Source organism: Ranitomeya imitator, chromosome 9 (assembly GCF_032444005.1).
Source record: "Ranitomeya imitator isolate aRanImi1 chromosome 9, aRanImi1.pri, whole genome shotgun sequence".
Taxonomy (NCBI): Eukaryota; Metazoa; Chordata; class Amphibia; order Anura; family Dendrobatidae; genus Ranitomeya; species Ranitomeya imitator.
This window is the reverse complement of record NC_091290.1, coordinates 57,697,647-57,725,627: the sequence shown is the minus strand read 5'-3', so window position 1 is coordinate 57,725,627 and position 27,981 is coordinate 57,697,647. Positions and strand designations below refer to the sequence as shown.

General features: G+C 47.6%; 1 protein-coding gene across 1 annotated transcript in view; it reads left to right on the top strand.

The window, feature by feature from the left end:
• The window catches only part of DDB1 (damage specific DNA binding protein 1), a 101,009-nt gene that overhangs the window by 3,208 nt on the left and 69,820 nt on the right, over positions 1 to 27,981 (top strand). The window contains exons 2-4 of the mRNA XM_069740458.1: positions 8,562 to 8,710; positions 23,778 to 23,894; positions 24,003 to 24,339. Coding sequence (XP_069596559.1) covers positions 8,562 to 8,710; positions 23,778 to 23,894; positions 24,003 to 24,339 — 603 coding nt within the window. The remainder of the gene's footprint in view (positions 1 to 8,561; positions 8,711 to 23,777; positions 23,895 to 24,002; positions 24,340 to 27,981) is intronic.

The window sequence follows — 27,981 nt, the reverse complement described above, 5'->3', positions numbered from 1 at the left end:
GCCGGGATCAGAGCTCAGGATATAATGCAGGCAGCAGTGCGGCCGGGATCAGAGCTCAGGATATAATGCAGGCAGCAGTGCGGCCGGGATCAGAGCTCAGGATATAATGCAGGCAGCAGTGCGGCCGGGATCAGAGCTCGGATATAATGCAGGCAGCAGTGCGGCCGGGATCAGAGCTCGGATATATGCAGGCAGCAGTGCGGCCGGGATCAGAGCTCGGATATATGCAGGCAGCAGTGCGGCCGGGATCAGAGCTCGGGATATAATGCAGGCAGCAGTGCGGCCGGGATCAGAGCTCGGATATAATGCAGGCAGCAGTGTGGCAGGGATCAGAGCTCGGGATATAATGCAGGCAGCAGTGCGGCCGGGATCAGAGCTTGGGATATAATGCAGGCAGCAGTGTGGCAGGGATCAGAGCTTGGGATATAATGCAGGCAGCAGTGCGGTCGGGATCAGAGCTCGGGATATAATGCAGGCAGCAGTGCGGCCGGGATCAGAGCTCAGGATATAATGCAGGCAGCAGTGCGGTCGGGATCAGAGCTCGGGATATAATGCAGGCAGCAGTGCGGTCGGGATCAGAGCTCGGGATATAATGCAGGCAGCAGTGCGGCCGGGATCAGAGCTCGGGATATAATGCAGGCAGCAGTGCGGTCGGGATCAGAGCTCGGGATATAATGCAGGCAGCAGTGCGGTCGGGATCAGAGCTCGGGATATAATGCAGGCAGCAGTGCGGCCGGGATCAGAGCTCGGGATATAATGCAGGCAGCAGTGCGGCCGGGATCAGAGCTCGGGATATAATGGAGGCAGCAGTGCGGCCGGGATCAGAGCTCAGGATATAATGCAGGCAGCAGTGCGGTCGGGATCAGAGCTCGGGATATAATGCAGGCAGCAGTGCGGTCGGGATCAGAGCTTGGGATATAATGCAGGCAGCAGTGCGGCCGGGATCAGAGCTCGGGATATAATGCAGGCAGCAGTGTGGCCGGGATCAGAGCTCAGGATATAATGCAGGCAGCAGTGCGGCCGGGATCAGAGCTCGGGATATAATGCAGGCAGCAGTGCGGCCGGGATCAGAGCTCGGGATATAATGCAGGCAGCAGTGCGGCCGGGATCAGAGCTCGGGATATAATGCAGGCAGCAGTGCGGCCGGGATCAGAGCTCGGGATATAATGCAGGCAGCAGTGCGGCCGGGATCAGAGCTCGGGATATAATGCAGGCAGCAGTGCGGCCGGGATCAGAGCTCGGATATAATGCAGGCAGCAGTGCGGCCGGGATCAGAGCTCGGATATATTCAGGCAGCAGTGCGGCCGGGATCAGAGCTCGGGATATAATGCAGGCAGCAGTGCGGCCGGGATCAGAGCTCGGGATATAATGCAGGCAGCAGTGCGGCCGGGATCAGAGCTCGGGATATAATGCAGGCAGCAGTGTGGCCGGGATCAGAGCTCGGATATAATGCAGGCAGCAGTGTGGCCGGGATCAGAGCTCGGATATATGCAGGCAGCAGTGTGGCCGGGATCAGAGCTCGGATATAATGCAGGCAGCAGTGTGGCCGGGATCAGAGCTCGGATATAATGCAGGCAGCAGTGTGGCCGGGATCAGAGCTCGGATATAATGCAGGCAGCAGTGCGGCCGGGATCAGAGCTCGGATATATGCAGGCAGCAGTGCGGCCGGGATCAGAGCTCGGGATATAATGCAGGCAGCAGTCTGCCCGGATCAGAGCTCGGGATATAATGCAGGCAGCAGTGCGGCCGGGATCAGAGCTCGGGATATAATGCAGGCAGCAGTGCGGCCGGGATCAGAGCTCGGGATATAATGCAGGCAGCAGTGTGGCCGGGATCAGAGCTCGGGATATAATGCAGGCAGCAGTGTGGCCGGGATCAGAGCTCGGGATATAATGCAGGCAGCAGTGTGGCCGGGATCAGAGCTCGGGATATAATGCAGGCAGCAGTGCGGCCGGGATCAGAGCTCGGATATATGCAGGCAGCAGTGCGGCCGGGATCAGAGCTCGGATATATGCAGGCAGCAGTGCGGCCGGGATCAGAGCTCGGGATATAATGCAGGCAGCAGTCTGCCCGGATCAGAGCTCGGGATATAATGCAGGCAGCAGTGCGGCCGGGATCAGAGCTCGGGATATAATGCAGGCAGCAGTGCGGCCGGGATCAGAGCTCGGGATATAATGCAGGCAGCAGTGTGGCCGGGATCAGAGCTCGGGATATAATGCAGGCAGCAGTGTGGCCGGGATCAGAGCTCGGGATACAATGCAGGCAGCAGTGTGGCCGGGATCAGAGCTCGGGATATAATGCAGGCAGCAGTGTGGCCGGGATCAGAGCTCGGATATATGCAGGCAGCAGTGCGGCCGGGATCAGAGCTCGGGATATAATGCAGGCAGCAGTGCGGCCGGGATCAGAGCTCGGGATATAATGCAGGCAGCAGTGCGGCCGGGATCAGAGCTCGGATATAATGCAGGCAGCAGTGCGGCCGGGATCAGAGCTCGGGATATAATGCAGGCAGCAGTGTGGCCGGGATCAGAGCTCGGGATATAATGCAGGCAGCAGTGCGGCCGGGATCAGAGCTCGGATATATGCAGGCAGCAGTGTGGCCGGGATCAGAGCTCGGGATATAATGCAGGCAGCAGTGCGGCCGGGATCAGAGCTCGGGATATAATGCAGGCAGCAGTGCGGCCGGGATCAGAGCTCGGATATATGCAGGCAGCAGTGCGGCCGGGATCAGAGCTCGGGATATAATGCAGGCAGCAGTGCGGCCGGGATCAGAGCTCGGATATATGCAGGCAGCAGTGTGGCCAGGATCAGAGCTCGGATATAATGCAGGCAGCAGTGCGGCCGGGATCAGAGCTCGGGATATAATGCAGGCAGCAGTGTGGCCGGGATCAGAGCTCGGATATATGCAGGCAGCAGTGCGGCCGGGATCAGAGCTCGGATATATGCAGGCAGCAGTGCGGCCGGGATCAGAGCTCGGGATATAATGCAGGCAGCAGTGTGGCCGGGATCAGAGCTCGGGATATAATGCAGGCAGCAGTGCGGCCGGGATCAGAGCTCGGGATATAATGCAGGCAGCAGTGCGGCCGGGATCAGAGCTCGGGATATAATGCAGGCAGCAGTGCGGCCGGGATCAGAGCTCGGATATAATGCAGGCAGCAGTGCGGCCGTGATCAGAGCTCGGATATATGCAGGCAGCAGTGCGGCCGGGATCAGAGCTCGGGATATAATGCAGGCAGCAGTGTGGCCGGGATCAGAGCTCGGGATATAATGCAGGCAGCAGTGCGGCCGGGATCAGAGCTCGAGATATAATGCAGGCAGCAGTGCGGCCGGGATCAGAGCTCGGGATATAATGCAGGCAGCAGTGCGGCCGGGATCAGAGCTCGGGATATAATGGAGGCAGCAGTGCGGCCGAGATCAGAGCTCGGGATATAATGCAGGCAGCAGTGCGGCCGGGATCAGAGCTCGGGATATAATGCAGGCAGCAGTGCGGCCGGGATCAGAGCTCGGGATATAATGCAGGCAGCAGTGCGGCCGGGATCAGAGCTCGGATATAATGCAGGCAGCAGTGCGGCCGGGATCAGAGCTCGGGATATAATGCAGGCAGCAGTGTGGCCGGGATCAGAGCTCGGGATATAATGCAGGCAGCAGTGTGGCCGGGATCAGAGCTCGGGATATAATGCAGGCAGCAGTGCGGCCGGGATCAGAGCTCGGGATATAATGGAGGCAGCAGTGCGGCCGAGATCAGAGCTCGGGATATAATGCAGGCAGCAGTGTGGCCGGGATCAGAGCTCGGGATATAATGCAGGCAGCAGTGCGGCCGGGATCAGAGCTCGGGATATAATGCAGGCAGCAGTGCGGCCGGGATCAGAGCTTGGGATATAATGCAGGCAGCAGTGTGGCAGGGATCAGAGCTTGGGATATAATGCAGGCAGCAGTGCGGCCGGGATCAGAGCTCGGGATATAATGCAGGCAGCAGTGTGGCAGGGATCAGAGCTCGGGATATAATGCAGGCAGCAGTGTGGCCGGGATCAGAGCTCGGGATATAATGCAGGCAGCAGTGCGGCCGGGATCAGAGCTCGGGATATAATGCAGGCAGCAGTGCGGCCGGGATCAGAGCTTGGGATATAATGCAGGCAGCAGTGTGGCAGGGATCAGAGCTCGGGATATAATGCAGGCAGCAGTGCGGCCGGGATCAGAGCTCGGGATATAATGCAGGCAGCAGTGCGGCCGGGATCAGAGCTCGGGATATAATGCAGGCAGCAGTGCGGCCGGGATCAGAGCTCGGATATAATGCAGGCAGCAGTGTGGCCGGGATCAGAGCTCGGGATATAATGCAGGCAGCAGTGTGACCGGGATCAGAGCTCGGGATATAATGCAGGCAGCAGTGTGGCCGGGATCAGAGCTTGGGATGTAATGCAGGCAGCAGTGGGGCCGGGATCAGAGCTCGGGATGTAATGCAGGCAGCAGTGTGGCCGGGATCAGAGCTCGGGAGAAATGCAGGCAGCAGTGCGGCCGGGATCAGAGCTCAGGATATAATGCAGGCAGCAGTGTGGCCGGGATCAGAGCTCGGGATATAATGCAGGCAGCAGTGTTGCCGGGATCAGAGCTTGGGATATAATGCAGGCAGCAGTGTGGCCGGGATCAAAGCTCAGGATATAATGCAGGCAGCAGTGTGGCCGGGATCAGAACTCGGGATATAATGCAGGCAGCAGTGTGGCCGGGATCAGAGCTCGGGAGAAATGCAGGCAGCAGTGCGGCCGGGATCAGAGCTCGGGATATAATGCAGGCAGCAGTGTGGCCGGGATCAGAGCTCGGGAGAAATGCAGGCAGCAGTGCGGCCGGGATCAGAGCTCGGGAGAAATGCAGGCAGCAGTGCGGTCGGGATCAGAGCTTGGGATATAATGCAGGCAGCAGTGCGGCCGGGATCAGAGCTCGGGATATAATGCAGGCAGCAGTGCGGCCGGGATCAGAGCTCGGGATATAATGCAGGCAGCAGTGCGGCAGGGATCAGAGCTCGGGATATAATGCAGGCAGCAGTGCGGCCGGGATCAGAGCTCGGATATAATGCAGGCAGCAGTGCGGCCGGGATCAGAGCTCGGGATATAATGCAGGCAGCAGTGTGGCCGGGATCAGAGCTCGGGATATGCGCAGCTCCTAATGCTCGCCTGTCTAAAGGTACCTTCACACTGAACAACATTACAACGATAACGATAGTGATCCGTGACGTTGCAGCGTCCTGGATAGCGATATCGTTGTGTTTGACACGCAGCAGCAATCTGGATCCTGCTGTGACATCGCTGGTCGGAGCTAGAAGGCCAGGACTTTATTTCGTCGCTGGATCACCCGCTGACATTGCTGAATCGGCGTGTGTGACGCCGATCCAGCGATGTGTTCACTGGTAACCAGGGTAAATATCGGGTTACTAAGCGCAGGGCCGCGCTTAGTAACCCGATGTTTACACTGGTTACCATTGTAAATGTAAAAAAAAAAAAACCACATACTCACATTCCGGTGCCTGTCACGTCCCCCGGCGTCCCCTTCCCTGCACTCCTCCTGCATCCTGTGTCAGCGCCGGCCGGCCGTAAAGCAGAGCACAGCGGTGACGTCACCGCTCTGCTTTACGGCCGGCGCTTACACAGGATGCAGGAGGAGTGCAGGGAAGGGGACGCCGGGGGACGTGACAGGCATCGGAATGTGAGTATGTGTTTTTTTACATTTACAATGGTAACCAGGGTAAACATCGGGTTACTAAGCGCAGCCCTGTGCTTAGTAACCCGATGTTTACCTTGGTTACCCGGGGACTTCGGCATCGTTGGTCGCTGGAGAGCTGTCTGTGTGACAGCTCTCCAGCAACCACACAAGGACTTTCCAGCGATCACGGCCAGGTCGTATCGCTGGTCGTGATCGTTGGAAAGTTGCTGAGTGTGACGGTACCTTTAAGATTCATGCTGCCCAAACCTAAAGCCGCATGAACTGAAGCCAGGCTGCACAATTGCGACCACGTATGTGTTACTTTGATATGCTGCAGCATTTCATTGTAAATTTACTTTCATAAGCCGTCCAGACACTGTGGCCCAATTGACTCTTTATGTGCCTTTTAAGAGCAAAAAAATCACGTTCCTATAAAATGTTGCATAATTTACACAGACTGGAATAAACTTGCTCCAAAATTTTGCACCTATTTAAAAAAAAATAAATAAAAAAAATCGCAATTGTTAAATGGGCTGAAAATGCCCAAACTCCTCTTCAATGGTAAATGTGTATAAAAAAGTTCTAGTTGATTGTGACGGGGTCAGTCTTTTGTGTGTACATAAAAGAGGCCGGTCAGTTATGGGGGTTAGTGAGGATGGCGCCGACTGCATTGGACTTGTCAGCCGAGACGTACATGAAAACATACCTGGCTATAATCGTAGCCTAGTGTCAGATTCAGGGTATGTGTGGATTTTGCTGCGATTTTGACGCTGCGGATCTGCAGCTGTTTTTCATGCATTGTACCGTACCATATAAACCTAAGGAAAACAAAATCTGCAGTGCACATGCTGCGGAAGAAAACATGCGGAAACGCTGTGTTGTTTATTCCGCAGAATGTCAATTCTTGGTGCGGATTCCGCTGCGGTTTACACCTGCTCCATAATAGGAATCCGCAGGTGTAAAACTGCACGTGGAATCTACACAAAATCCGCAAAAAAATTGCGGTAAATCCGCGGTAATTCTGCAGGTAATCCGCAGTGCGGTTTACCTGCGGATTTACTAAAACAGGTGCGGAAAAATCCGCAGACATCCCACCTACGTGTGCACATACCCTCACGCTGTCAGTGGTTTGGGCAGTGTGGATGGGATCTGGAGTCAGTCATTTGTATACACCTTTTCCCTGCTTGTTTTTCCTCTGTCTCCACCCACCTGTTTGATTGACGGCTCTGGCTTCATAGGGCCATGGAAGGGAGGAGATGGATGTTACCAAGCAGGTGGGAAGGTGTGTATAATTGATTGGCTGCGCTGTGAAGTAGTGGTACGTAGTTTCAACAGTCATTCTGTCCTGACAGTCACTTTAAAGTTGCAATTTTGATGCAAAATAAAGCACACTTTCAGGTTGCAGTTGTATGAAACTTGTATTGAAGACTATGGCGATTGAGTCATCTGTGACCAGCAAGTTTTGGAAACCTTGCGGGTCTGTGATGCAGTTCCAGTAGGTCTCAGGCTGCAATACGACGTCCTATTAAATCACTAGATGCCATGTAACACTGTGATTGCAGCCCCACACAACGCATGTTGCTGTGTAGCCCTAATTTAATCCCTTTTTTGTAAACCCTTCACATGTCCTAGTGACAAGTCAGAGGTTTCTGGCTGATTGCAGAACTGAAGGAACAGAAGCGCTCTGCTGACTAGTTCATCCCCAAAAGGCGGGAGGCTGAAGATTGACTCATCTAAGGGCTACTGAGCTAGTTTGCAGATCTGCCGACCACTTCTCTTCCTTTGTTTTACCAAATCATGTCAACCATCAACATTTTACAAGGTTTTTTTTAAAAAAAAATTGCAATTACACTTTGAAAGTGGTTTTCAGTTGCAAGATAAAACTTTGTCAAGTCAATATGGATTAAAATAAGAGTTGTACCCTTTCCTCTAAAATATCAGTGCCAAATGCTGCCTGCCCCCTTTATGATGATATCTTATTGTTGGACCCCAGAAGTTGTGTCATATCAAAGAAGGACCAAGCACCTTGTATTCTTTAACACGCATTCAGTTGATTTACTTGTGAATTGTGCATGTTCTAGAAATAAAGACTTTAAGAATTTATGGTGGGTGTACGATTTGGGCCAATCTTTTGCAATATATATATATATATATATATATATATATATATATATATATATTAATGTCCTATTGTAAATCAGCTCATTGTTAGTCAGAGGATATCTACACTTTTGCAGTTTTTTTTTTGTGCATTTGCCTATTAAATATGAAATTAAAGGGGTTTGCCGGTTTTAGAATACTCCTGTCCCCAGACACAGTTTGTTTCTAAAAAATCAAACTGTGCTTTGCTCACTCTCCTCGGCTCCTGCATCTCCGTGGCTGTTCCCAGTGTCCATTGTCTGCAGTTCTATCATGTCGACAGATGAAGAACTCGGCATTGGAGTTGGTGAATGGTTTTGAAAACCAGCTGTTCCTGGGTACTGGGGTCTTCCAAAACTGGAAGACCCTATAGAGAGCGGCTGGGTAACCATGCCTCCGGACTGACTGACAGCCGGCCTTTATGCTGAGCTGCTGTCAGTCAGTGTCGGGGCATGGTTACACTGTTGCTCTCTGTACACAGTGCGGTGACTGCAACAGGAATTGCCGGCAGTGGGGGTAATTTCTCAGAAATTACAGAATGGATTTCTACAGTCAAGGTAAAGATTTGCATGAAAGCGCCTATAGATACATGCAAATTAGTCTGAGTTGTAAAACCCTCATGAGAGGTTACCAGTAATGGCTAATGCTGGCCAAATTTGGATTCTCTTATATATAGATATTTTGTACAGTTACAGCTGAATAAATTCCTTTCTGAATTCTCCTTTCTATTACAGGACACTTCACATCTGAAGATGACTTGAATCTCCTGATAGCCAAGAACACACGTCTGGAGATTTATGTTGTGACACCGGAGGGGCTGCGTCCTGTAAAGGAGGTTGGGATGTATGGCAAGATTGCAGTAATGGAGCTCTTCAGACCCAAGGTGACTGCACTGATCGCTGTTGTGGGCTTCTAGGTATTGATTATGATGTGTAAAGTGGATATATAGGCTTCAGAAAACCCGAAATGGCCATGTAACAGCATTAAAGAAGTAATTATGCTAAATATATGTGTTTTTGTTTGTTATCCAATCGCATATACTATATGAAGCAATACTGCAGTATATAGCACATAGCTAGTATATAGCATAAAGCTAGCATTCATAGGAGTACAAAGACAAGCACGGGGTGTCTTCACCTGGCCCCTGGCTGTCTTGGCAACCAATGAAATACCCTGCAGTAGAGGGCGATGGGAGCTTAGATTGGTGCGCCTCCCGGACATACACTGTCAGTGCCTCGTTTAACAGGTTAACAGTCACAAGTGGAGTGGTAGATGTCATCTGCCTGAAGTGGAGCAGCCTCAACTCCTGGGCCTGCTCTATTTATCCGCTCCTGATGAGCGCTGTACATTCATGGTGCTCATCCTTAAGGGTACGTGCACGTGGTCAGTAATTGTCAGCTCTTTGAATGCAGCACATGTCTGTTGCATCCATAGCACTGCCATCTTTTGAATGCAGGTGGAACGGCATGTGTTCGTTGAATCGTGCAGAATCACCGTGCCCAAAACATTGTACGATCTCCGCAAGATAAATAGAAATGCTGCGGTCTGGAAAGACGCGTCTCATGTCCGTCTCCGCAGGTGATCTGCAGGCATCGGTGCAAACATAGTGGGCATGGGATTTCTGGAAATCCAATCCACTATGCTGTAACATCTGGCCACTGTAGGTTGGAACCTGCGGAAGTATGCAGCATCTAACCCACAGCATTTACTGACCGTGTGCACCTACCCTAAGGAGTTAAGGATTACAAATCGCACAACCCATTGTTCTTAAAGACTGTATAATAGAGGCGTACAACCTTATTTAGACTAGCTGCCACATTGCCAGACTGAACCAACCTCATGGGCCTTGCGCAGGCGTGTACTACGGAGGACAGAGAATGAACTTAAATCCAATATTGCGGCCAGCATGCAGCCAGAGGGTAAGGAAAGGGTGAATCAAACACCCGAAAACTCCGCCCATATGACCGAAAACCGGTCCCGCCAAATTCAGGTGACAGGTTCCCTTTAATATGGCAGCACTCGTCCATGGCCACCTCTTTATGTCCTCTACTCCTCACCTGGATAAATGCATCATTAATATGGCAGCACTCGTCCATGGCCACCTCTTTACATCCTCTACTCCTCACCTGGATAAATGCATCATTAATATGGCAGCACTCATCCATGGCCACCTCTTTACATCCTCTACTCCTGGATAAATGCATCATTAATATGGCAGCACTCGTCCATGGCCACCTCTTTATATCCTCTACTCCTCACCTGGATAAATGCATCATTAATATGGCAGCACTCGTCCATGGCCACCTCTTTATATCCTCTACTCCTCACCTGGCTAAATGCATCATTAATATGGCAGCACTCGTCCATGGCCACCTCTTTACATCCTCTACTCCTCACCTGGCTAAATGCATCATTAATATGGCAGCACTCGTCCATGGCCACCTCTTTACATCCTCTACTCCTCACCTGGATAAATGCATCATTAATATGGCAGCACTCATCCATGGCCACCTCTTTACATCCTCTACTCCTCACCTGGATAAATACGTCATTAATATGGCAGCACTCGTCCATGGCCACCTCTTTACATCCTCTACTCCTCACCTGGATAAATACGTCATTAATATGGCAGCACTCGTCCATGGCCACCTCTTTACATCCTCTACTCCTCACCTGGATAAATGCATCATTAATATGGCAGCACTCATCCATGGCCACCTCTTTACATCCTCTACTCCTCACCTGGATAAATGCATCATTAATATGGCAGCACTCGTCCATGGCCACCTCTTTACATCCTCTACTCCTCACCTGGATAAATACATCATTAATATGGCAGCACTCATCCATGGCCACCTCTTTACATCCTCTACTCCTCACCTGGATAAATGCATCATTAATATGGCAGCACTCGTCCATGGCCACCTCTTTACATCCTCTACTCCTCACCTGGATAAATACATCATTAATATGGCAGCACTCGTCCATGGCCACCTCTTTACATCCTCTACTCCTCACCTGGATAAATGCATCATTAATATGGCAGCACTCATCCATGGCCACCTCTTTACATCCTCTACTCCTCACCGGGATAAATGCATCATTAATATGGCAGCACTCGTCCATGGCCACCTCTTTATATCCTCTACTCCTCACCTGGATAAATGCATCATTAATATGGCAGCACTCATCCATGGCCACCTCTTTACATCATCTACTCCTCACCGGGATAAATGCATCATTAATATGGCAGCACTCGTCCATGGCCACCTCTTTACATCCTCTACTCCTCACCGGGATAAATGCATCATTAATATGGCAGCATTCATCCATGGCCACCTCTTTACATCCTCTACTCCTCACCTGGATAAATGCATCATTAATATGGCAGCACTCGTCCATGGCCACCTCTTTACATCCTCTACTCCTCACCTGGATAAATACATCATTAATATGGCAGCACTCATCCATGGCCACCTCTTTACATCCTCTACTCCTCACCTGGATAAATACATCATTAATATGGCAGCACTTGTCCATGGCCACCTCTTTACATCCTCTACTCCTCACCTGGATAAATGCATCATTAATATGGCAGCACTCATCCATGGCCACCTCTTTACATCCTCTACTCCTCACCTGGATAAATACATCATTAATATGGCAGCACTTGTCCATGGCCACCTCTTTACATCCTCTACTCCTCACCTGGATAAATACATCATTAATATGGCAGCACTTGTCCATGGCCACCTCTTTACATCCTCTACTCCTCACCTGGATAAATGCGTCATTAATATGGCAGCACTCGTCCATGGCCACCTCTTTACATCCTCTACTCCTCACCTGGATAAATACATCATTAATATGGCAGCACTCGTCCATGGCCACCTCTTTACATCCTCTACTCCTCACCTGGATAAATACATCATTAATATGGCAGCACTCATCCATGGCCACCTCTTTACATCCTCTACTCCTCACCTGGATAAATACATCATTAATATGGCAGCACTTGTCCATGGCCACCTCTTTACATCCTCTACTCCTCACCGGGATAAATGCATCATTAATATGGCAGCACTCGTCCATGGCCACCTCTTTACATCCTCTACTCCTCACCTGGATAAATGCGTCATTAATATGGCAGCACTCGTCCATGGCCACCTCTTTATATCCTCTACTCCTCACCTGGATAAATGCGTCATTAATATGGCAGCACTCGTCCATGGCCACCTCTTTATATCCTCTACTCCTCACCTGGATAAATGCATCATTAATATGGCAGCACTCGTCCATGGCCACCTCTTTACATCCTCTACTCCTCACCTGGATAAATACATCATTAATATGGCAGCACTCATCCATGGCCACCTCTTTACATCCTCTACTCCTCACCTGGATAAATGCATCATTAATATGGCAGCACTCGTCCATGGCCACCTCTTTATATCCTCTACTCCTCACCTGGATAAATGCATCATTAATATGGCAGCACTCGTCCATGGCCACCTCTTTACATCCTCTACTCCTGGATAAATGCATCATTAATATGGCAGCACTTGTCCATGGCCACCTCTTTACATCCTCTACTCCTGGATAAATGCATCATTAATATGGCAGCACTCGTCCATGGCCACCTCTTTATATCCTCTACTCCTCACCTGGATAAATGCATCATTAATATGGCAGCACTCGTCCATGGCCACCTCTTTACATCCTCTACTCCTGGATAAATGCATCATTAATATGGCAGCACTTGTCCATGGCCACCTCTTTACATCCTCTACTCCTGGATAAATGCATCATTAATATGGCAGCACTCGTCCATGGCCACCTCTTTACATCCTCTACTCCTCACCTGGATAAATGCATCATTAATATGGCAGCACTCGTCCATGGCCACCTCTTTACATCCTCTACTCCTCACCTGGATAAATGCATCATTAATATGGCAGCACTCGTCCATGGCCACCTCTTTATATCCTCTACTCCTCACCTGGATAAATGCATCATTAATATGGCAGCACTCGTCCATGGCCACCTCTTTACATCCTCTACTCCTCACCTGGATAAATGCATCATTAATATGGCAGCACTCGTCCATGGCCACCTCTTTACATCCTCTACTCCTCACCTGGATAAATGCATCATTAATATGGCAGCACTCGTCCATGGCCACCTCTTTACATCCTCTACTCCTCACCTGGATAAATGCATCATTAATATGGCAGCACTCGTCCATGGCCACCTCTTTATATCCTCTACTCCTCACCTGGATAAATGCATCATTAATATGGCAGCACTCGTCCATGGCCACCTCTTTACATCCTCTACTCCTGGATAAATGCATCATTAATATGGCAGCACTCATCCATGGCCACCTCTTTACATCCTCTACTCCTCACCGGGATAAATGCATCATTAATATGGCAGCACTCGTCCATGGCCACCTCTTTATATCCTCTACTCCTCACCTGGATAAATGCATCATTAATATGGCAGCACTCGTCCATGGCCACCTCTTTACATCCTCTACTCCTGGATAAATGCATCATTAATATGGCAGCACTCATCCATGGCCACCTCTTTACATCCTCTACTCCTCACCGGGATAAATGCATCATTAATATGACAGCACTCGTCCATGGCCACCTCTTTACATCCTCTACTCCTCACCGGGATAAATGCATCATTAATATGGCAGCACTCATCCATGGCCACCTCTTTACATCCTCTACTCCTGGATAAATACATCATTAATATGGCAGCACTCATCCATGGCCACCTCTTTACATCCTCTACTCCTGGATAAATGCATCATTAATATGGCAGCACTCGTCCATGGCCACCTCTTTATGTCCTCTACTCCTGGATAAATGCATCATTAATATGGCAGCACTTGTCCATGGCCACCTCTTTACATCCTCTACTCCTGGATAAATGCATCATTAATATGGCAGCACTCATCCATGGCCACCTCTTTACATCCTCTACTCCTCACCTGGATAAATGCATCATTAATATGGCAGCACTCGTCCATGGCCACCTCTTTACATCCTCTACTCCTCACCGGGATAAATGCATCATTAATATGGCAGCACTCGTCCATGGCCACCTCTTTACATCCTCTACTCCTGGATAAATGCATCATTAATATGGCAGCACTCATCCATGGCCACCTCTTTATATCCTCTACTCCTCACCGGGATAAATGCATCATTAATATGGCAGCATTCATCCATGGCCACCTCTTTACATCCTCTACTCCTGGATAAATGCATCATTAATATGGCAGCACTCATCCATGGCCACCTCTTTACATCCTCTACTCCTCACCGGGATAAATGCATCATTAATATGGCAGCACTCATCCATGGCCACCTCTTTACATCCTCTACTCCTGGATAAATGCATCATTAATATGGCAGCACTCGTCCATGGCCACCTCTTTATGTCCTCTACTCCTGGATAAATGCATCATTAATATGGCAGCACTCATCCATGGCCACCTCTTTACATCCTCTACTCCTCACCTGGATAAATTCGTCATTAAAATGGCAGCACTCGTCCATGGCCACCTCTTTACATCCTCTACTCCTGGATAAATGCATCATTAATATGGCAGCTCTCGTCCATGGCCACCTCTTTACATCCTCTACTCCTCACCTGGATAAATGCATCATTAATATGGCAGCACTCATCCATGGCCACCTCTTTACATCCTCTACTCCTCACCTGGATAAATACATCATTAATATGGCAGCACTTGTCCATGGCCACCTCTTTATATCCTCTACTCCTCACCTGGATAAATGCATCATTAATATGGCAGCACTCATCCATGGCCACCTCTTTACATCCTCTACTCCTCACCTGGATAAATACATCATTAATATGGCAGCACTCGTCCATGGCCACCTCTTTATATCCTCTACTCCTCACCTGGATAAATGCATCATTAATATGGCAGCACTCGTCCATGGCCACCTCTTTACATCCTCTACTCCTCACCGGGATAAATGCATCATTAATATGGCAGCACTCATCCATGGCCACCTCTTTACATCCTCTACTCCTCACCTGGATAAATACGTCATTAATATGGCAGCACTCGTCCATGGCCACCTCTTTACATCCTCTACTCCTCACCTGGATAAATGCATCATTAATATGGCAGCACATATCCATGGCCACCTCTTTACATCCTCTACTCCTCACCTGGATAAATTCGTCATTAATATGGCAGCACTCGTCCATGGCCACCTCTTTACATCCTCTACTCCTGGATAAATGCATCATTAATATGGCAGCACTCATCCATGGCCACCTCTTTACATCCTCTACTCCTCACCTGGATAAATGCATCATTAATATGGCAGCACTCGTCCATGGCCACCTCTTTACATCCTCTACTCCTGGATAAATGCATCATTAATATGGCAGCACTCGTCCATGGCCACCTCTTTACATCCTCTACTCCTCACCGGGATAAATGCATCATTAATATGGCAGCACTCGTCCATGGCCACCTCTTTACATCCTCTACTCCTCACCGGGATAAATGCATCATTAATATGGCAGCACTCGTCCATGGCCACCTCTTTACATCCTCTACTCCTCACCTGGATAAATGCATCATTAATATGGCAGCACTCGTCCATGGCCACCTCTTTACATCCTCTACTCCTCACCTGGATAAATACATCATTAATATGGCAGCACTCATCCATGGCCACCTCTTTACATCCTCTACTCCTCACCTGGATAAATGCATCATTAATATGGCAGCACTCGTCCATGGCCACCTCTTTACATCCTCTACTCCTCACCGGGATAAATGCATCATTAATATGGCAGCACTCGTCCATGGCCACCTCTTTACATCCTCTACTCCTCACCGGGATAAATGCATCATTAATATGGCAGCACTCGTCCATGGCCACCTCTTTACATCCTGTACTCCTCACCTGGATAAATGCATCATTAATATGGCAGCACTCGTCCATGGCCACCTCTTTATATCCTCTACTCCTCACCGGGATAAATGCATCATTAATATGGCAGCACTCATCCATGGCCACCTCTTTACATCCTCTACTCCTCACCTGGATAAATACGTCATTAATATGGCAGCACTCGTCCATGGCCACCTCTTTACATCCTCTACTCCTCACCTGGATAAATGCATCATTAATATGGCAGCACATATCCATGGCCACCTCTTTACATCCTCTACTCCTCACCTGGATAAATTCGTCATTAATATGGCAGCACTCGTCCATGGCCACCTCTTTACATCCTCTACTCCTGGATAAATGCATCATTAATATGGCAGCACTCATCCATGGCCACCTCTTTACATCCTCTACTCCTCACCTGGATAAATGCATCATTAATATGGCAGCACTCGTCCATGGCCACCTCTTTATATCCTCTACTCCTCACCTGGATAAATGCATCATTAATATGGCAGCACTCGTCCATGGCCACCTCTTTACATCCTCTACTCCTCACCGGGATAAATGCATCATTAATATGGCAGCACTCGTCCATGGCCACCTCTTTACATCCTGTACTCCTCACCTGGATAAATGCATCATTAATATGGCAGCACTCGTCCATGGCCACCTCTTTATATCCTCTACTCCTCACCGGGATAAATGCATCATTAATATGGCAGCACTCATCCATGGCCACCTCTTTACATCCTCTACTCCTGGATAAATGCATCATTAATATGGCAGCACTCGTCCATGGCCACCTCTTTATATCCTCTACTCCTCACCTGGATAAATACGTCATTAATATGGCAGCACTCGTCCATGGCCACCTCTTTACATCCTCTACTCCTCACCTGGATAAATGCATCATTAATATGGCAGCACATATCCATGGCCACCTCTTTACATCCTCTACTCCTCACCTGGATAAATTCGTCATTAATATGGCAGCACTCGTCCATGGCCACCTCTTTACATCCTCTACTCCTGGATAAATGCATCATTAATATGGCAGCACTCATCCATGGCCACCTCTTTACATCCTCTACTCCTCACCTGGATAAATGCATCATTAATATGGCAGCACTCGTCCATGGCCACCTCTTTACATCCTCTACTCCTCACCTGGATAAATGCATCATTAATATGGCAGCACTTGTCCATGGCCACCTCTTTATATCCTCTACTCCTCACCTGGATAAATGCATCATTAATATGGCAGCACTCGTCCATGGCCACCTCTTTACATCCTCTACTCCTGGATAAATGCATCATTAATATGGCAGCTCTCGTCCATGGCCACCTCTTTATATCCTCTACTCCTCACCTGGATAAATGCATCATTAATATGGCAGCACTCGTCCATGGCCACCTCTTTACATCCTCTACTCCTCACCTGGATAAATGCATCATTAATATGGCAGCACTTATCCATGGCCACCTCTTTACATCCTCTACTCCTCACCTGGATAAATACATCATTAATATGGCAGCACTTGTCCATGGCCACCTCTTTACATCCTCTACTCCTGGATAAATGCATCATTAATATGGCAGCACTCGTCCATGGCCACCTCTTTACATCCTCTACTCCTCACCTGGATAAATGCATCATTAATATGGCAGCACTTGTCCATGGCCACCTCTTTATATCCTCTACTCCTCACCTGGATAAATGCATCATTAATATGGCAGCACTCGTCCATGGCCACCTCTTTACATCCTCTACTCCTGGATAAATGCATCATTAATATGGCAGCTCTCGTCCATGGCCACCTCTTTACATCCTCTACTCCTCACCTGGATAAATGCATCATTAATATGGCAGCACTTATCCATGGCCACCTCTTTACATCCTCTACTCCTCACCTGGATAAATGCATCATTAATATGGCAGCACTTATCCATGGCCACCTCTTTACATCCTCTACTCCTCACCTGGATAAATGCATCATTAATATGGCAGCACTCGTCCATGGCCACCTCTTTACATCCTCTACTCCTCACCTGGATAAATGCATCATTAATATGGCAGCACTTATCCATGGCCACCTCTTTACATCCTCTACTCCTCACCTGGATAAATACATCATTAATATGGCAGCACTTATCCATGGCCACCTCTTTACATCCTCTACTCCTCACCTGGATAAATACATCATTAATATGGCAGCACTTATCCATGGCCACCTCTTTACATCCTCTACTCCTCACCTGGATAAATGCATCATTAATATGGCAGCACTCGTCCATGGCCACCTCTTTACATCCTCTACTCCTCACCGGGATAAATGCATCATTAATATGGCAGCACTTATCCATGGCCACCTCTTTACATCCTCTACTCCTCACCTGGATAAATACATCATTAATATGGCAGCACTTGTCCATGGCCACCTCTTTATATCCTCTACTCCTCACCTGGATAAATGCATCATTAATATGGCAGCACTCGTCCATGGCCACCTCTTTACATCCTCTACTCCTCACCTGGATAAATGCGTCATTAATATGGCAGCACTCGTCCATGGCCACCTCTTTACATCCTCTACTCCTCACCTGGATAAATGCATCATTAATATGGCAGCACTCGTCCATGGCCACCTCTTTACATCCTCTACTCCTCACCGGGATAAATACATCATTAATATGGCAGCACTCGTCCATGGCCACCTCTTTACATCCTCTACTCCTCACCTGGATAAATACATCATTAATATGGCAGCACTCATCCATGGCCACCTCTTTATATCCTCTACTCCTCACCTGGATAAATGCATCATTAATATGGCAGCACTCGTCCATGGCCACCTCTTTACATCCTCTACTCCTCACCGGGATAAATACATCATTAATATGGCAGCACTCGTCCATGGCCACCTCTTTACATCCTCTACTCCTCACCGGGATAAATGCGTCATTAATATGGCAGCACTCATCCATGGCCACCTCTTTACATCCTCTACTCCTCACCTGGATAAATACGTCATTAATATGGCAGCACTCGTCCATGGCCACCTCTTTACATCCTCTACTCCTCACCTGGATAAATGCATCATTAATATGGCAGCACATATCCATGGCCACCTCTTTACATCCTCTACTCCTCACCTGGATAAATTCGTCATTAATATGGCAGCACTCGTCCATGGCCACCTCTTTACATCCTCTACTCCTGGATAAATGCATCATTAATATGGCAGCACTCATCCATGGCCACCTCTTTACATCCTCTACTCCTCACCTGGATAAATGCATCATTAATATGGCAGCACTCATCCATGGCCACCTCTTTATATCCTCTACTCCTCACCTGGATAAATGCATCATTAATATGGCAGCACATATCCATGGCCACCTCTTTACATCCTCTACTCCTCACCTGGATAAATTCGTCATTAATATGGCAGCACTCGTCCATGGCCACCTCTTTACATCCTCTACTCCTGGATAAATGCATCATTAATATGGCAGCACTCGTCCATGGCCACCTCTTTATATCCTCTACTCCTCACCTGGATAAATGCATCATTAATATGGCAGCACTCGTCCATGGCCACCTCTTTACATCCTCTACTCCTGGATAAATGCATCATTAATATGGCAGCTCTCGTCCATGGCCACCTCTTTACATCCTCTACTCCTCACCTGGATAAATACATCATTAATATGGCAGCACTCGTCCATGGCCACCTCTTTACATCCTCTACTCCTCACCTGGATAAATGCATCATTAATATGGCAGCACTCGTCCATGGCCACCTCTTTACATCCTCTACTCCTCACCTGGATAAATGCATCATTAATATGGCAGCACTTATCCATGGCCACCTCTTTACATCCTCTACTCCTCACCTGGATAAATACATCATTAATATGGCAGCACTTGTCCATGGCCACCTCTTTACATCCTCTACTCCTCACCTGGATAAATGCATCATTAATATGGCAGCACTCGTCCATGGCCACCTCTTTACATCCTCTACTCCTCACCTGGATAAATGCGTCATTAATATGGCAGCACTCGTCCATGGCCACCTCTTTACATCCTCTACTCCTCACCTGGATAAATGCATCATTAATATGGCAGCACTCGTCCATGGCCACCTCTTTACATCCTCTACTCCTCACCGGGATAAATACATCATTAATATGGCAGCACTCGTCCATGGCCACCTCTTTACATCCTCTACTCCTCACCTGGATAAATGCATCATTAATATGGCAGCACTCGTCCATGGCCACCTCTTTACATCCTCTACTCCTCACCGGGATAAATACATCATTAATATGGCAGCACTCGTCCATGGCCACCTCTTTACATCCTCTACTCCTCACCTGGATAAATACATCATTAATATGGCAGCACTCATCCATGGCCACCTCTTTATATCCTCTACTCCTCACCTGGATAAATGCATCATTAATATGGCAGCACTCGTCCATGGCCACCTCTTTACATCCTCTACTCCTCACCGGGATAAATGCGTCATTAATATGGCAGCACTCATCCATGGCCACCTCTTTACATCCTCTACTCCTCACCTGGATAAATACGTCATTAATATGGCAGCACTCGTCCATGGCCACCTCTTTACATCCTCTACTCCTCACCTGGATAAATGCATCATTAATATGGCAGCACATATCCATGGCCACCTCTTTACATCCTCTACTCCTCACCTGGATAAATTCGTCATTAATATGGCAGCACTCGTCCATGGCCACCTCTTTACATCCTCTACTCCTGGATAAATGCATCATTAATATGGCAGCACTCATCCATGGCCACCTCTTTACATCCTCTACTCCTCACCTGGATAAATGCATCATTAATATGGCAGCACTCATCCATGGCCACCTCTTTATATCCTCTACTCCTCACCTGGATAAATGCATCATTAATATGGCAGCACATATCCATGGCCACCTCTTTACATCCTCTACTCCTCACCTGGATAAATTCGTCATTAATATGGCAGCACTCGTCCATGGCCACCTCTTTACATCCTCTACTCCTGGATAAATGCATCATTAATATGGCAGCACTCGTCCATGGCCACCTCTTTACATCCTCTACTCCTGGATAAATGCATCATTAATATGGCAGCTCTCGTCCATGGCCACCTCTTTACATCCTCTACTCCTCACCTGGATAAATACATCATTAATATGGCAGCACTCGTCCATGGCCACCTCTTTACATCCTCTACTCCTCACCTGGATAAATGCATCATTAATATGGCAGCACTCGTCCATGGCCACCTCTTTACATCCTCTACTCCTCACCTGGATAAATGCATCATTAATATGGCAGCACTTATCCATGGCCACCTCTTTACATCCTCTACTCCTCACCTGGATAAATACATCATTAATATGGCAGCACTCGTCCATGGCCACCTCTTTACATCCTCTACTCCTCACCTGGATAAATGCATCATTAATATGGCAGCACTCATCCATGGCCACCTCTTTACATCCTCTACTCCTCACCTGGATAAATGCATCATTAATATGGCAGCACTTATCCATGGCCACCTCTTTACATCCTCTACTCCTCACCGGGATAAATGCATCATTAATATGGCAGCACTTATCCATGGCCACCTCTTTACATCCTCTACTCCTCACCTGGATAAATACATCATTAATATGGCAGCACTTGTCCATGGCCACCTCTTTACATCCTCTACTCCTCACCTGGATAAATACATCATTAATATGGCAGCACTCGTCCATGGCCACCTCTTTACATCCTCTACTCCTGGATAAATGCATCATTAATATGGCAGCACTCGTCCATGGCCACCTCTTTACATCCTCTACTCCTCACCTGGATAAATGCATCATTAATATGGCAGCACTCATCCATGGCCACCTCTTTACATCCTCTACTCCTCACCTGGATAAATGCATCATTAATATGGCAGCACTTATCCATGGCCACCTCTTTACATCCTCTACTCCTCACCGGGATAAATGCATCATTAATATGGCAGCACTTATCCATGGCCACCTCTTTACATCCTCTACTCCTCACCTGGATAAATACATCATTAATATGGCAGCACTTGTCCATGGCCACCTCTTTACATCCTCTACTCCTCACCGGGATAAATACATCATTAATATGGCAGCACTCATCCATGGCCACCTCTTTATATCCTCTACTCCTCACCTGGATAAATGCATCATTAATATGGCAGCACTCGTCCATGGCCACCTCTTTATATCCTCTACTCCTCACCTGGATAAATACATCATTAATATGGCAGCACTCATCCATGGCCACCTCTTTACATCCTCTACTCCTCACCTGGATAAATGCATCATTAATATAGCAGCACTCATCCATGGCCACCTCTTTACATCCTCTACTCCTCACCTGGATAAATGCATCATTAATATGGCAGCACTTATCCATGGCCACCTCTTTACATCCTCTACTCCTCACCTGGATAAATGCATCATTAATATGGCAGCACTCGTCCATGGCCACCTCTTTACATCCTCTACTCCTCACCTGGATAAATACATCATTAATATGGCAGCACTTGTCCATGGCCACCTCTTTACATCCTCTACTCCTGGATAAATACATCATTAATATGGCAGCACTTGTCCATGGCCACCTCTTTATATCCTCTACTCCTCACCTGGATAAATACATCATTAATATGGCAGCACTCGTCCATGGCCACCTCTTTACATCCTCTACTCCTGGATAAATGCATCATTAATATGGCAGCACTCGTCCATGGCCACCTCTTTACATCCTCTACTCCTCACCTGGATAAATGCATCATTAATATGGCAGCACTCATCCATGGCCACCTCTTTACATCCTCTACTCCTCACCTGGATAAATGCATCATTAATATGGCAGCACTTATCCATGGCCACCTCTTTACATCCTCTACTCCTCACCGGGATAAATGCATCATTAATATGGCAGCACTTATCCATGGCCACCTCTTTACATCCTCTACTCCTCACCTGGATAAATACATCATTAATATGGCAGCACTTGTCCATGGCCACCTCTTTACATCCTCTACTCCTCACCTGGATAAATGCATCATTAATATGGCAGCACTCGTCCATGGCCACCTCTTTACATCCTCTACTCCTGGATAAATGCATCATTAATATGGCAGCACTCGTCCATGGCCACCTCTTTACATCCTCTACTCCTCACCTGGATAAATGCATCATTAATATGGCAGCACTCGTCCATGGCCACCTCTTTACATCCTCTACTCCTCACCTGGATAAATGCATCATTAATATGGCAGCACTCGTCCATGGCCACCTCTTTACATCCTCTACTCCTGGATAAATGCATCATTAATATGGCAGCACTCGTCCATGGCCACCTCTTTACATCCTCTACTCCTCACCTGGATAAATGCATCATTAATATAGCAGCACTCATCCATGGCCACCTCTTTACATCCTCTACTCCTCACCTGGATAAATGCATCATTAATATGGCAGCACTCGTCCATGGCCACCTCTTTACATCCTCTACTCCTGGATAAATACATCATTAATATGGCAGCACTCGTCCATGGCCACCTCTTTACATCCTCTACTCCTCACCTGGATAAATGCATCATTAATATGGCAGCATTCATCCATGGCCACCTCTTTATATCCTCTACTCCTCACCTGGATAAATTCATCATTGATAGTTGCCCATTACTACGGTGCTACCTGACACTGCTCTTCTCCCTAACATGGAGAATACATATGAGCAGCCACCAGGCTCCCGTGCAGGTCTGTTACCGGATTGTTGAGTCACCGCACAGAACAGCATCGCGAGCCACATGTGGCCCCCAGGCTGCAGGCTCTGCACCCTCCTTTACACTGATTATGAATATCATATCTAGAGGAAAGTGATCAATACACTGATGGGTAATAATTGTCCTTCCTTCTGTCTAGGGTGAGAGTAAAGACCTGCTTTTTGTACTGACTGCTAAGTACAACGCCTGCATCTTGGAATATAAGCAGACTGGAGACAGCATTGATATCATCACCCGCGCACATGGCAATGTTCAGGTACAGGTTACTACAGACAGCCCTCTCTTCCAGCTCTTATGTCATTAAAATGGTATTTTGAGACCTTTCAGCTGACTTTATTCCAAAATTTGTCTCTTCCTCCATCAGGATCGCATCGGACGACCTTCTGAAACTGGAATCATCGGGATTATTGATCCAGACTGCCGCATGATCGGATTGCGCCTTTATGATGGCTTATTCAAAGTAATCCCCCTGGAGAGAGACAATAAGGAGCTGAAAGCCTTCAACATCCGATTGGAGGAGCTGCACGTCATTGATGTCAAGTTCCTGTATAGCTGTCAAGCCCCCACTATTTGCTTTGTGTACCAAGACCCTCAGGGCCGACATGTAAAGACTTACGAGGTCTCTCTCAGGGAAAAGGAGTTCAGTAAAGGTCCATGGAAGCAGGAAAATGTGGAGGCCGAGGCGTCTATGGTGATAGCAGGTACCTGTAGAAGTATATTAGTAAATCACACGTGATATATATCTTGCAAACATACATCACCTTTATCATTCATACTGGCTGACCTTCCAGCCCTTTTTCTACTCCAGGATCTGTGTTGAGTAGGGATGTGACATTGTTTGGCCTTATCCGAGCACGTTTGCTCATCACTACTCTCTAGTCAGCTCACAGATGCTGCAATGCCATGTCTAGTTGAAAAAAGCTAATTAACATAAGCATATCCAGCACTGTCGGCTTTTTTTTTTCTTTGTCCGGTAGAGTATATTTGTAATTGCCTGTGTCTTTTTTTTTTCCCCTTAAAATGGGAAAAATGGGACGAAGCTTCTGTTCTTAGGATGTTGCAGAAATGGGTGCAGCAGATTATGAAATCAGAATAAACCTTTCCCGTTTAGGTCAATTAGAATTACCATAATTATTAATATTTGCCAAATGCCAGAATAATGAGAGAGAATGTTTTGGGCATTTTTATTACTTACTGCAAAGTCAAACGTTTACATACACTAAGGCCGGTTTCACATTAGCGTTGCGGAGGGCTGCGGACTTCCTCTGTGAAGCTCCGCCCTCGGCCGCACCTCCGCCGTTAGCTCCGCCTACTTCTGCATGCGGCCAGCGTACCTATCTTTAACATTAGGTACGCAGGTCATGTGGCTGTATGCGGATGCTTCCGCATGCGTCGTTTTGACGATGCGGCGACCATCGTAGAATGCAGCTTGTAGCAATTTTTTTTTCTCCGCATCGTCAAAACGACGCATGCGTAAGCATCCGCATCCAGAGGCACGACCTGCGTATCTAATGTTAATGATAGGTACGCAGGCCGCATCATGCCGGCCACATGCAGAAGTAGGCGGAGCTATAGGCCGATGGCGGGGCTTCACGGAGGAAGTCCGCAGCTCCTCAAAACGCTAGTGTGAAACTAGCCTAAGGTTACTATGCCTTTAAACAATTCTGGGCTGCGCATATGATGATGTCATGTGTTTGGAGGCTTCTGATGGTTTTTTGTCAACATCTGAGTTAGAGATTCACCTGTGGATGTATTTTAATGCACACCTGAAACACTCTGCTTCTTTGTGTAGCATCATGGGAAAGTCTTAAGAAACCAGCCGAGATATCAGGAAGAGAATTGTGGACTTGCACAAGTCTGTCTCATCCTTGGGTACAATTTCAAGATACCTGAAGGTGCCTCATTTTTCTGTACAAACATATATATATGCAAGTACAAACAAGATGGGAATGTCCAGCCATCATACCGCTCAGGAAGGAGACAGGTTTTGTGTCCCAGACATGAACGTGTTTTGGTCCGACATGTACATATCAACCCGGGACAAAAGCCAAATACCTTGTGAAGATGATGGCGGAAGCTGGTAAGATTGTGTCAATATCCACAGTGAAATGAGTACTGTATCAACATGGGCTGAAAGGCCACTCTGCCAGGAAGAAGCCATTACTCAAAAAAAAAACATTAAAAAGCCAGATTAATGTTTGCAAATGCACACAGGAACAAAGCCCTTAATTTTTGGAGACGTCCTGTGATCTGATGAAACTGGAATTGAACTTTTTGGAATAATAAGCATCGTTAAGTTTGGAGGAAAAAGGTAGAAACTTGGAAGCCTAAGAACACCATCCCAACTGTGAAACACGGAGGTGGCAGCATCTTGTTGTGGGGTTGTTTTGCTGCAGGAGGGACTGGTGCACTTCACAAAATAAATGGCATAATGAGAATAGAAGATTATGTGGCAATACTGAAGTAACATCTCAAGATGTTAGCCAGGAAGTTAACCCCTTAATCCCCGGAGGTATTTTTGTTTTTGTGTTCTCGTTTTTCGCTCCCCTCCTTCCCATAGCCATAACTTTTTATTTTTCCGTCAATATGGCCATGTGAGGGCTCGTTTTTTTCGGGACGAGTTGTGCTTTTGAACGACCCCATTGGTTTTACCATATCGTGTACTAGAAAAAGGGAAAAAGAATTCCAAGTGCGGTGAAATTTTTTAATAAAGTGCAATCCCACACTTGTTTTTTGTTTGGCTTTTTTTACTATGTTCACTAAATGCTAAAACTGAACTGCGATTATGATTCTCCAGGTCATTACAAGTTCATAGACGCCAAACATGTCTAGGTTATTTTTTTATCTAAGTGGTGAAAAAAATTCCAAACTTTGTTAAAAAAAAAAAAAAAAAATTGCACCATTTTCTGATGCCCATAGCGTCTCCATTTTTCGTGATCTCGGGTTAGGTGCGGACTTCTTATTTGCGTGCCGAGCTGACTTTATTGATACCATTTTGGTGCAGATACGATCTTTTGATCGCCCGTTATTTCATGTTAATGCAATGCTGTGGCGACCAAAAAAACGTAATCTGTTGTTTTGACTTTTTTTTTCCTCGCTACTCCTTATAGCGATCAGGTTAATCCTTTTTTTATTGATAGATCGGGTGAACGTGGCGATACCAAATGTGTAGGTTTGATTTTTTTTTGTTTTATTTTGAAAGGCGGGTGATTTGAAAATATATATTTAATATTTTAAAAACATATTTTTTTTACTTTTGACATGCTTCAATATTGTCCATGGGAGACTAGAAGCTTCCACAACCCGATCGGGCAATGATCAGATCGCCTCTATGTAGTAGAATTTCTCACTTGCTATGAGCGCCGACCACCGGGTGGCGCTCATAGCAATCCAGTAGTGACAACCATAGAGCTCTCCAGGAGACCTCCTGGTTGTCGTGCCAATGAACCGGTGACCAGCTATCACGTGACGGGGTTCATCGGTGGATGGGTTTCGGACCCGACGACCGGAAGCGTGAGTTAAATGCCCCTGTCAGCAGCATTTAACAGGTTAATAGCTGCGGGTGGATAGTGATTTCACCCACGGCTATTCCGGGCACATGTCAGCTGTTCCAAACACCTGACATGTCCCGGGAAAGATGTGGGCTCAGCGCCGGAGGGACTCCGACATCGGCGTATTATTATGCCAGATGTCGGAAAGGAGTTAAAGCTTGGGCGCAAATGGGTCTTCCAATTGGACTATGACCCGAAGCATACTGCCAAAATGGTAGCAAAGTGGCTTAAGGATAACAGTCATGGTTTTGTAGGGGCCATCACAAAGCCCTGATCTCAATCCTACTGAAAATTTATGGTCAAAGCTGAAAAGGCCGGTGCGAGCAAGGCGACCCACAAACCTGGATCAGTTACACCAGTTTTGTCAGGAGGAATCCGACCAACTATTGTGAGAAGCTTCTGGAAGGAGATCCAAAACGTTTGACCCAAGTCATTCAGGTAACGGCAATGGTACCAAATATTAATGACATTTATGTAAAATATTGACTCTGCAGTAAGTAATAAAAATCCCTTAAAACATTCTCTCTCTCATTATTCTGGCATTTGGTAGAAATTAATAGTTATGATAATCCTAATTCACCTAAATCAGGAAATCTTTTGTGCTGTTTTCCTTTTTCTCCTTCGCCTCATTGGGGGACACAGACCGTGGGTGTATGCTGCTGCCAATAGGAGGCTGACACGAAGTGATACAAAAAAAAGTTAGCTCCTCCCCTGCAGTATACACCCTCCAGCTGGCTCTCGGCTCCTCCCCTGTAGTATACACCCTCCAGCTGGCTCTCAGCTCCTCCCCTG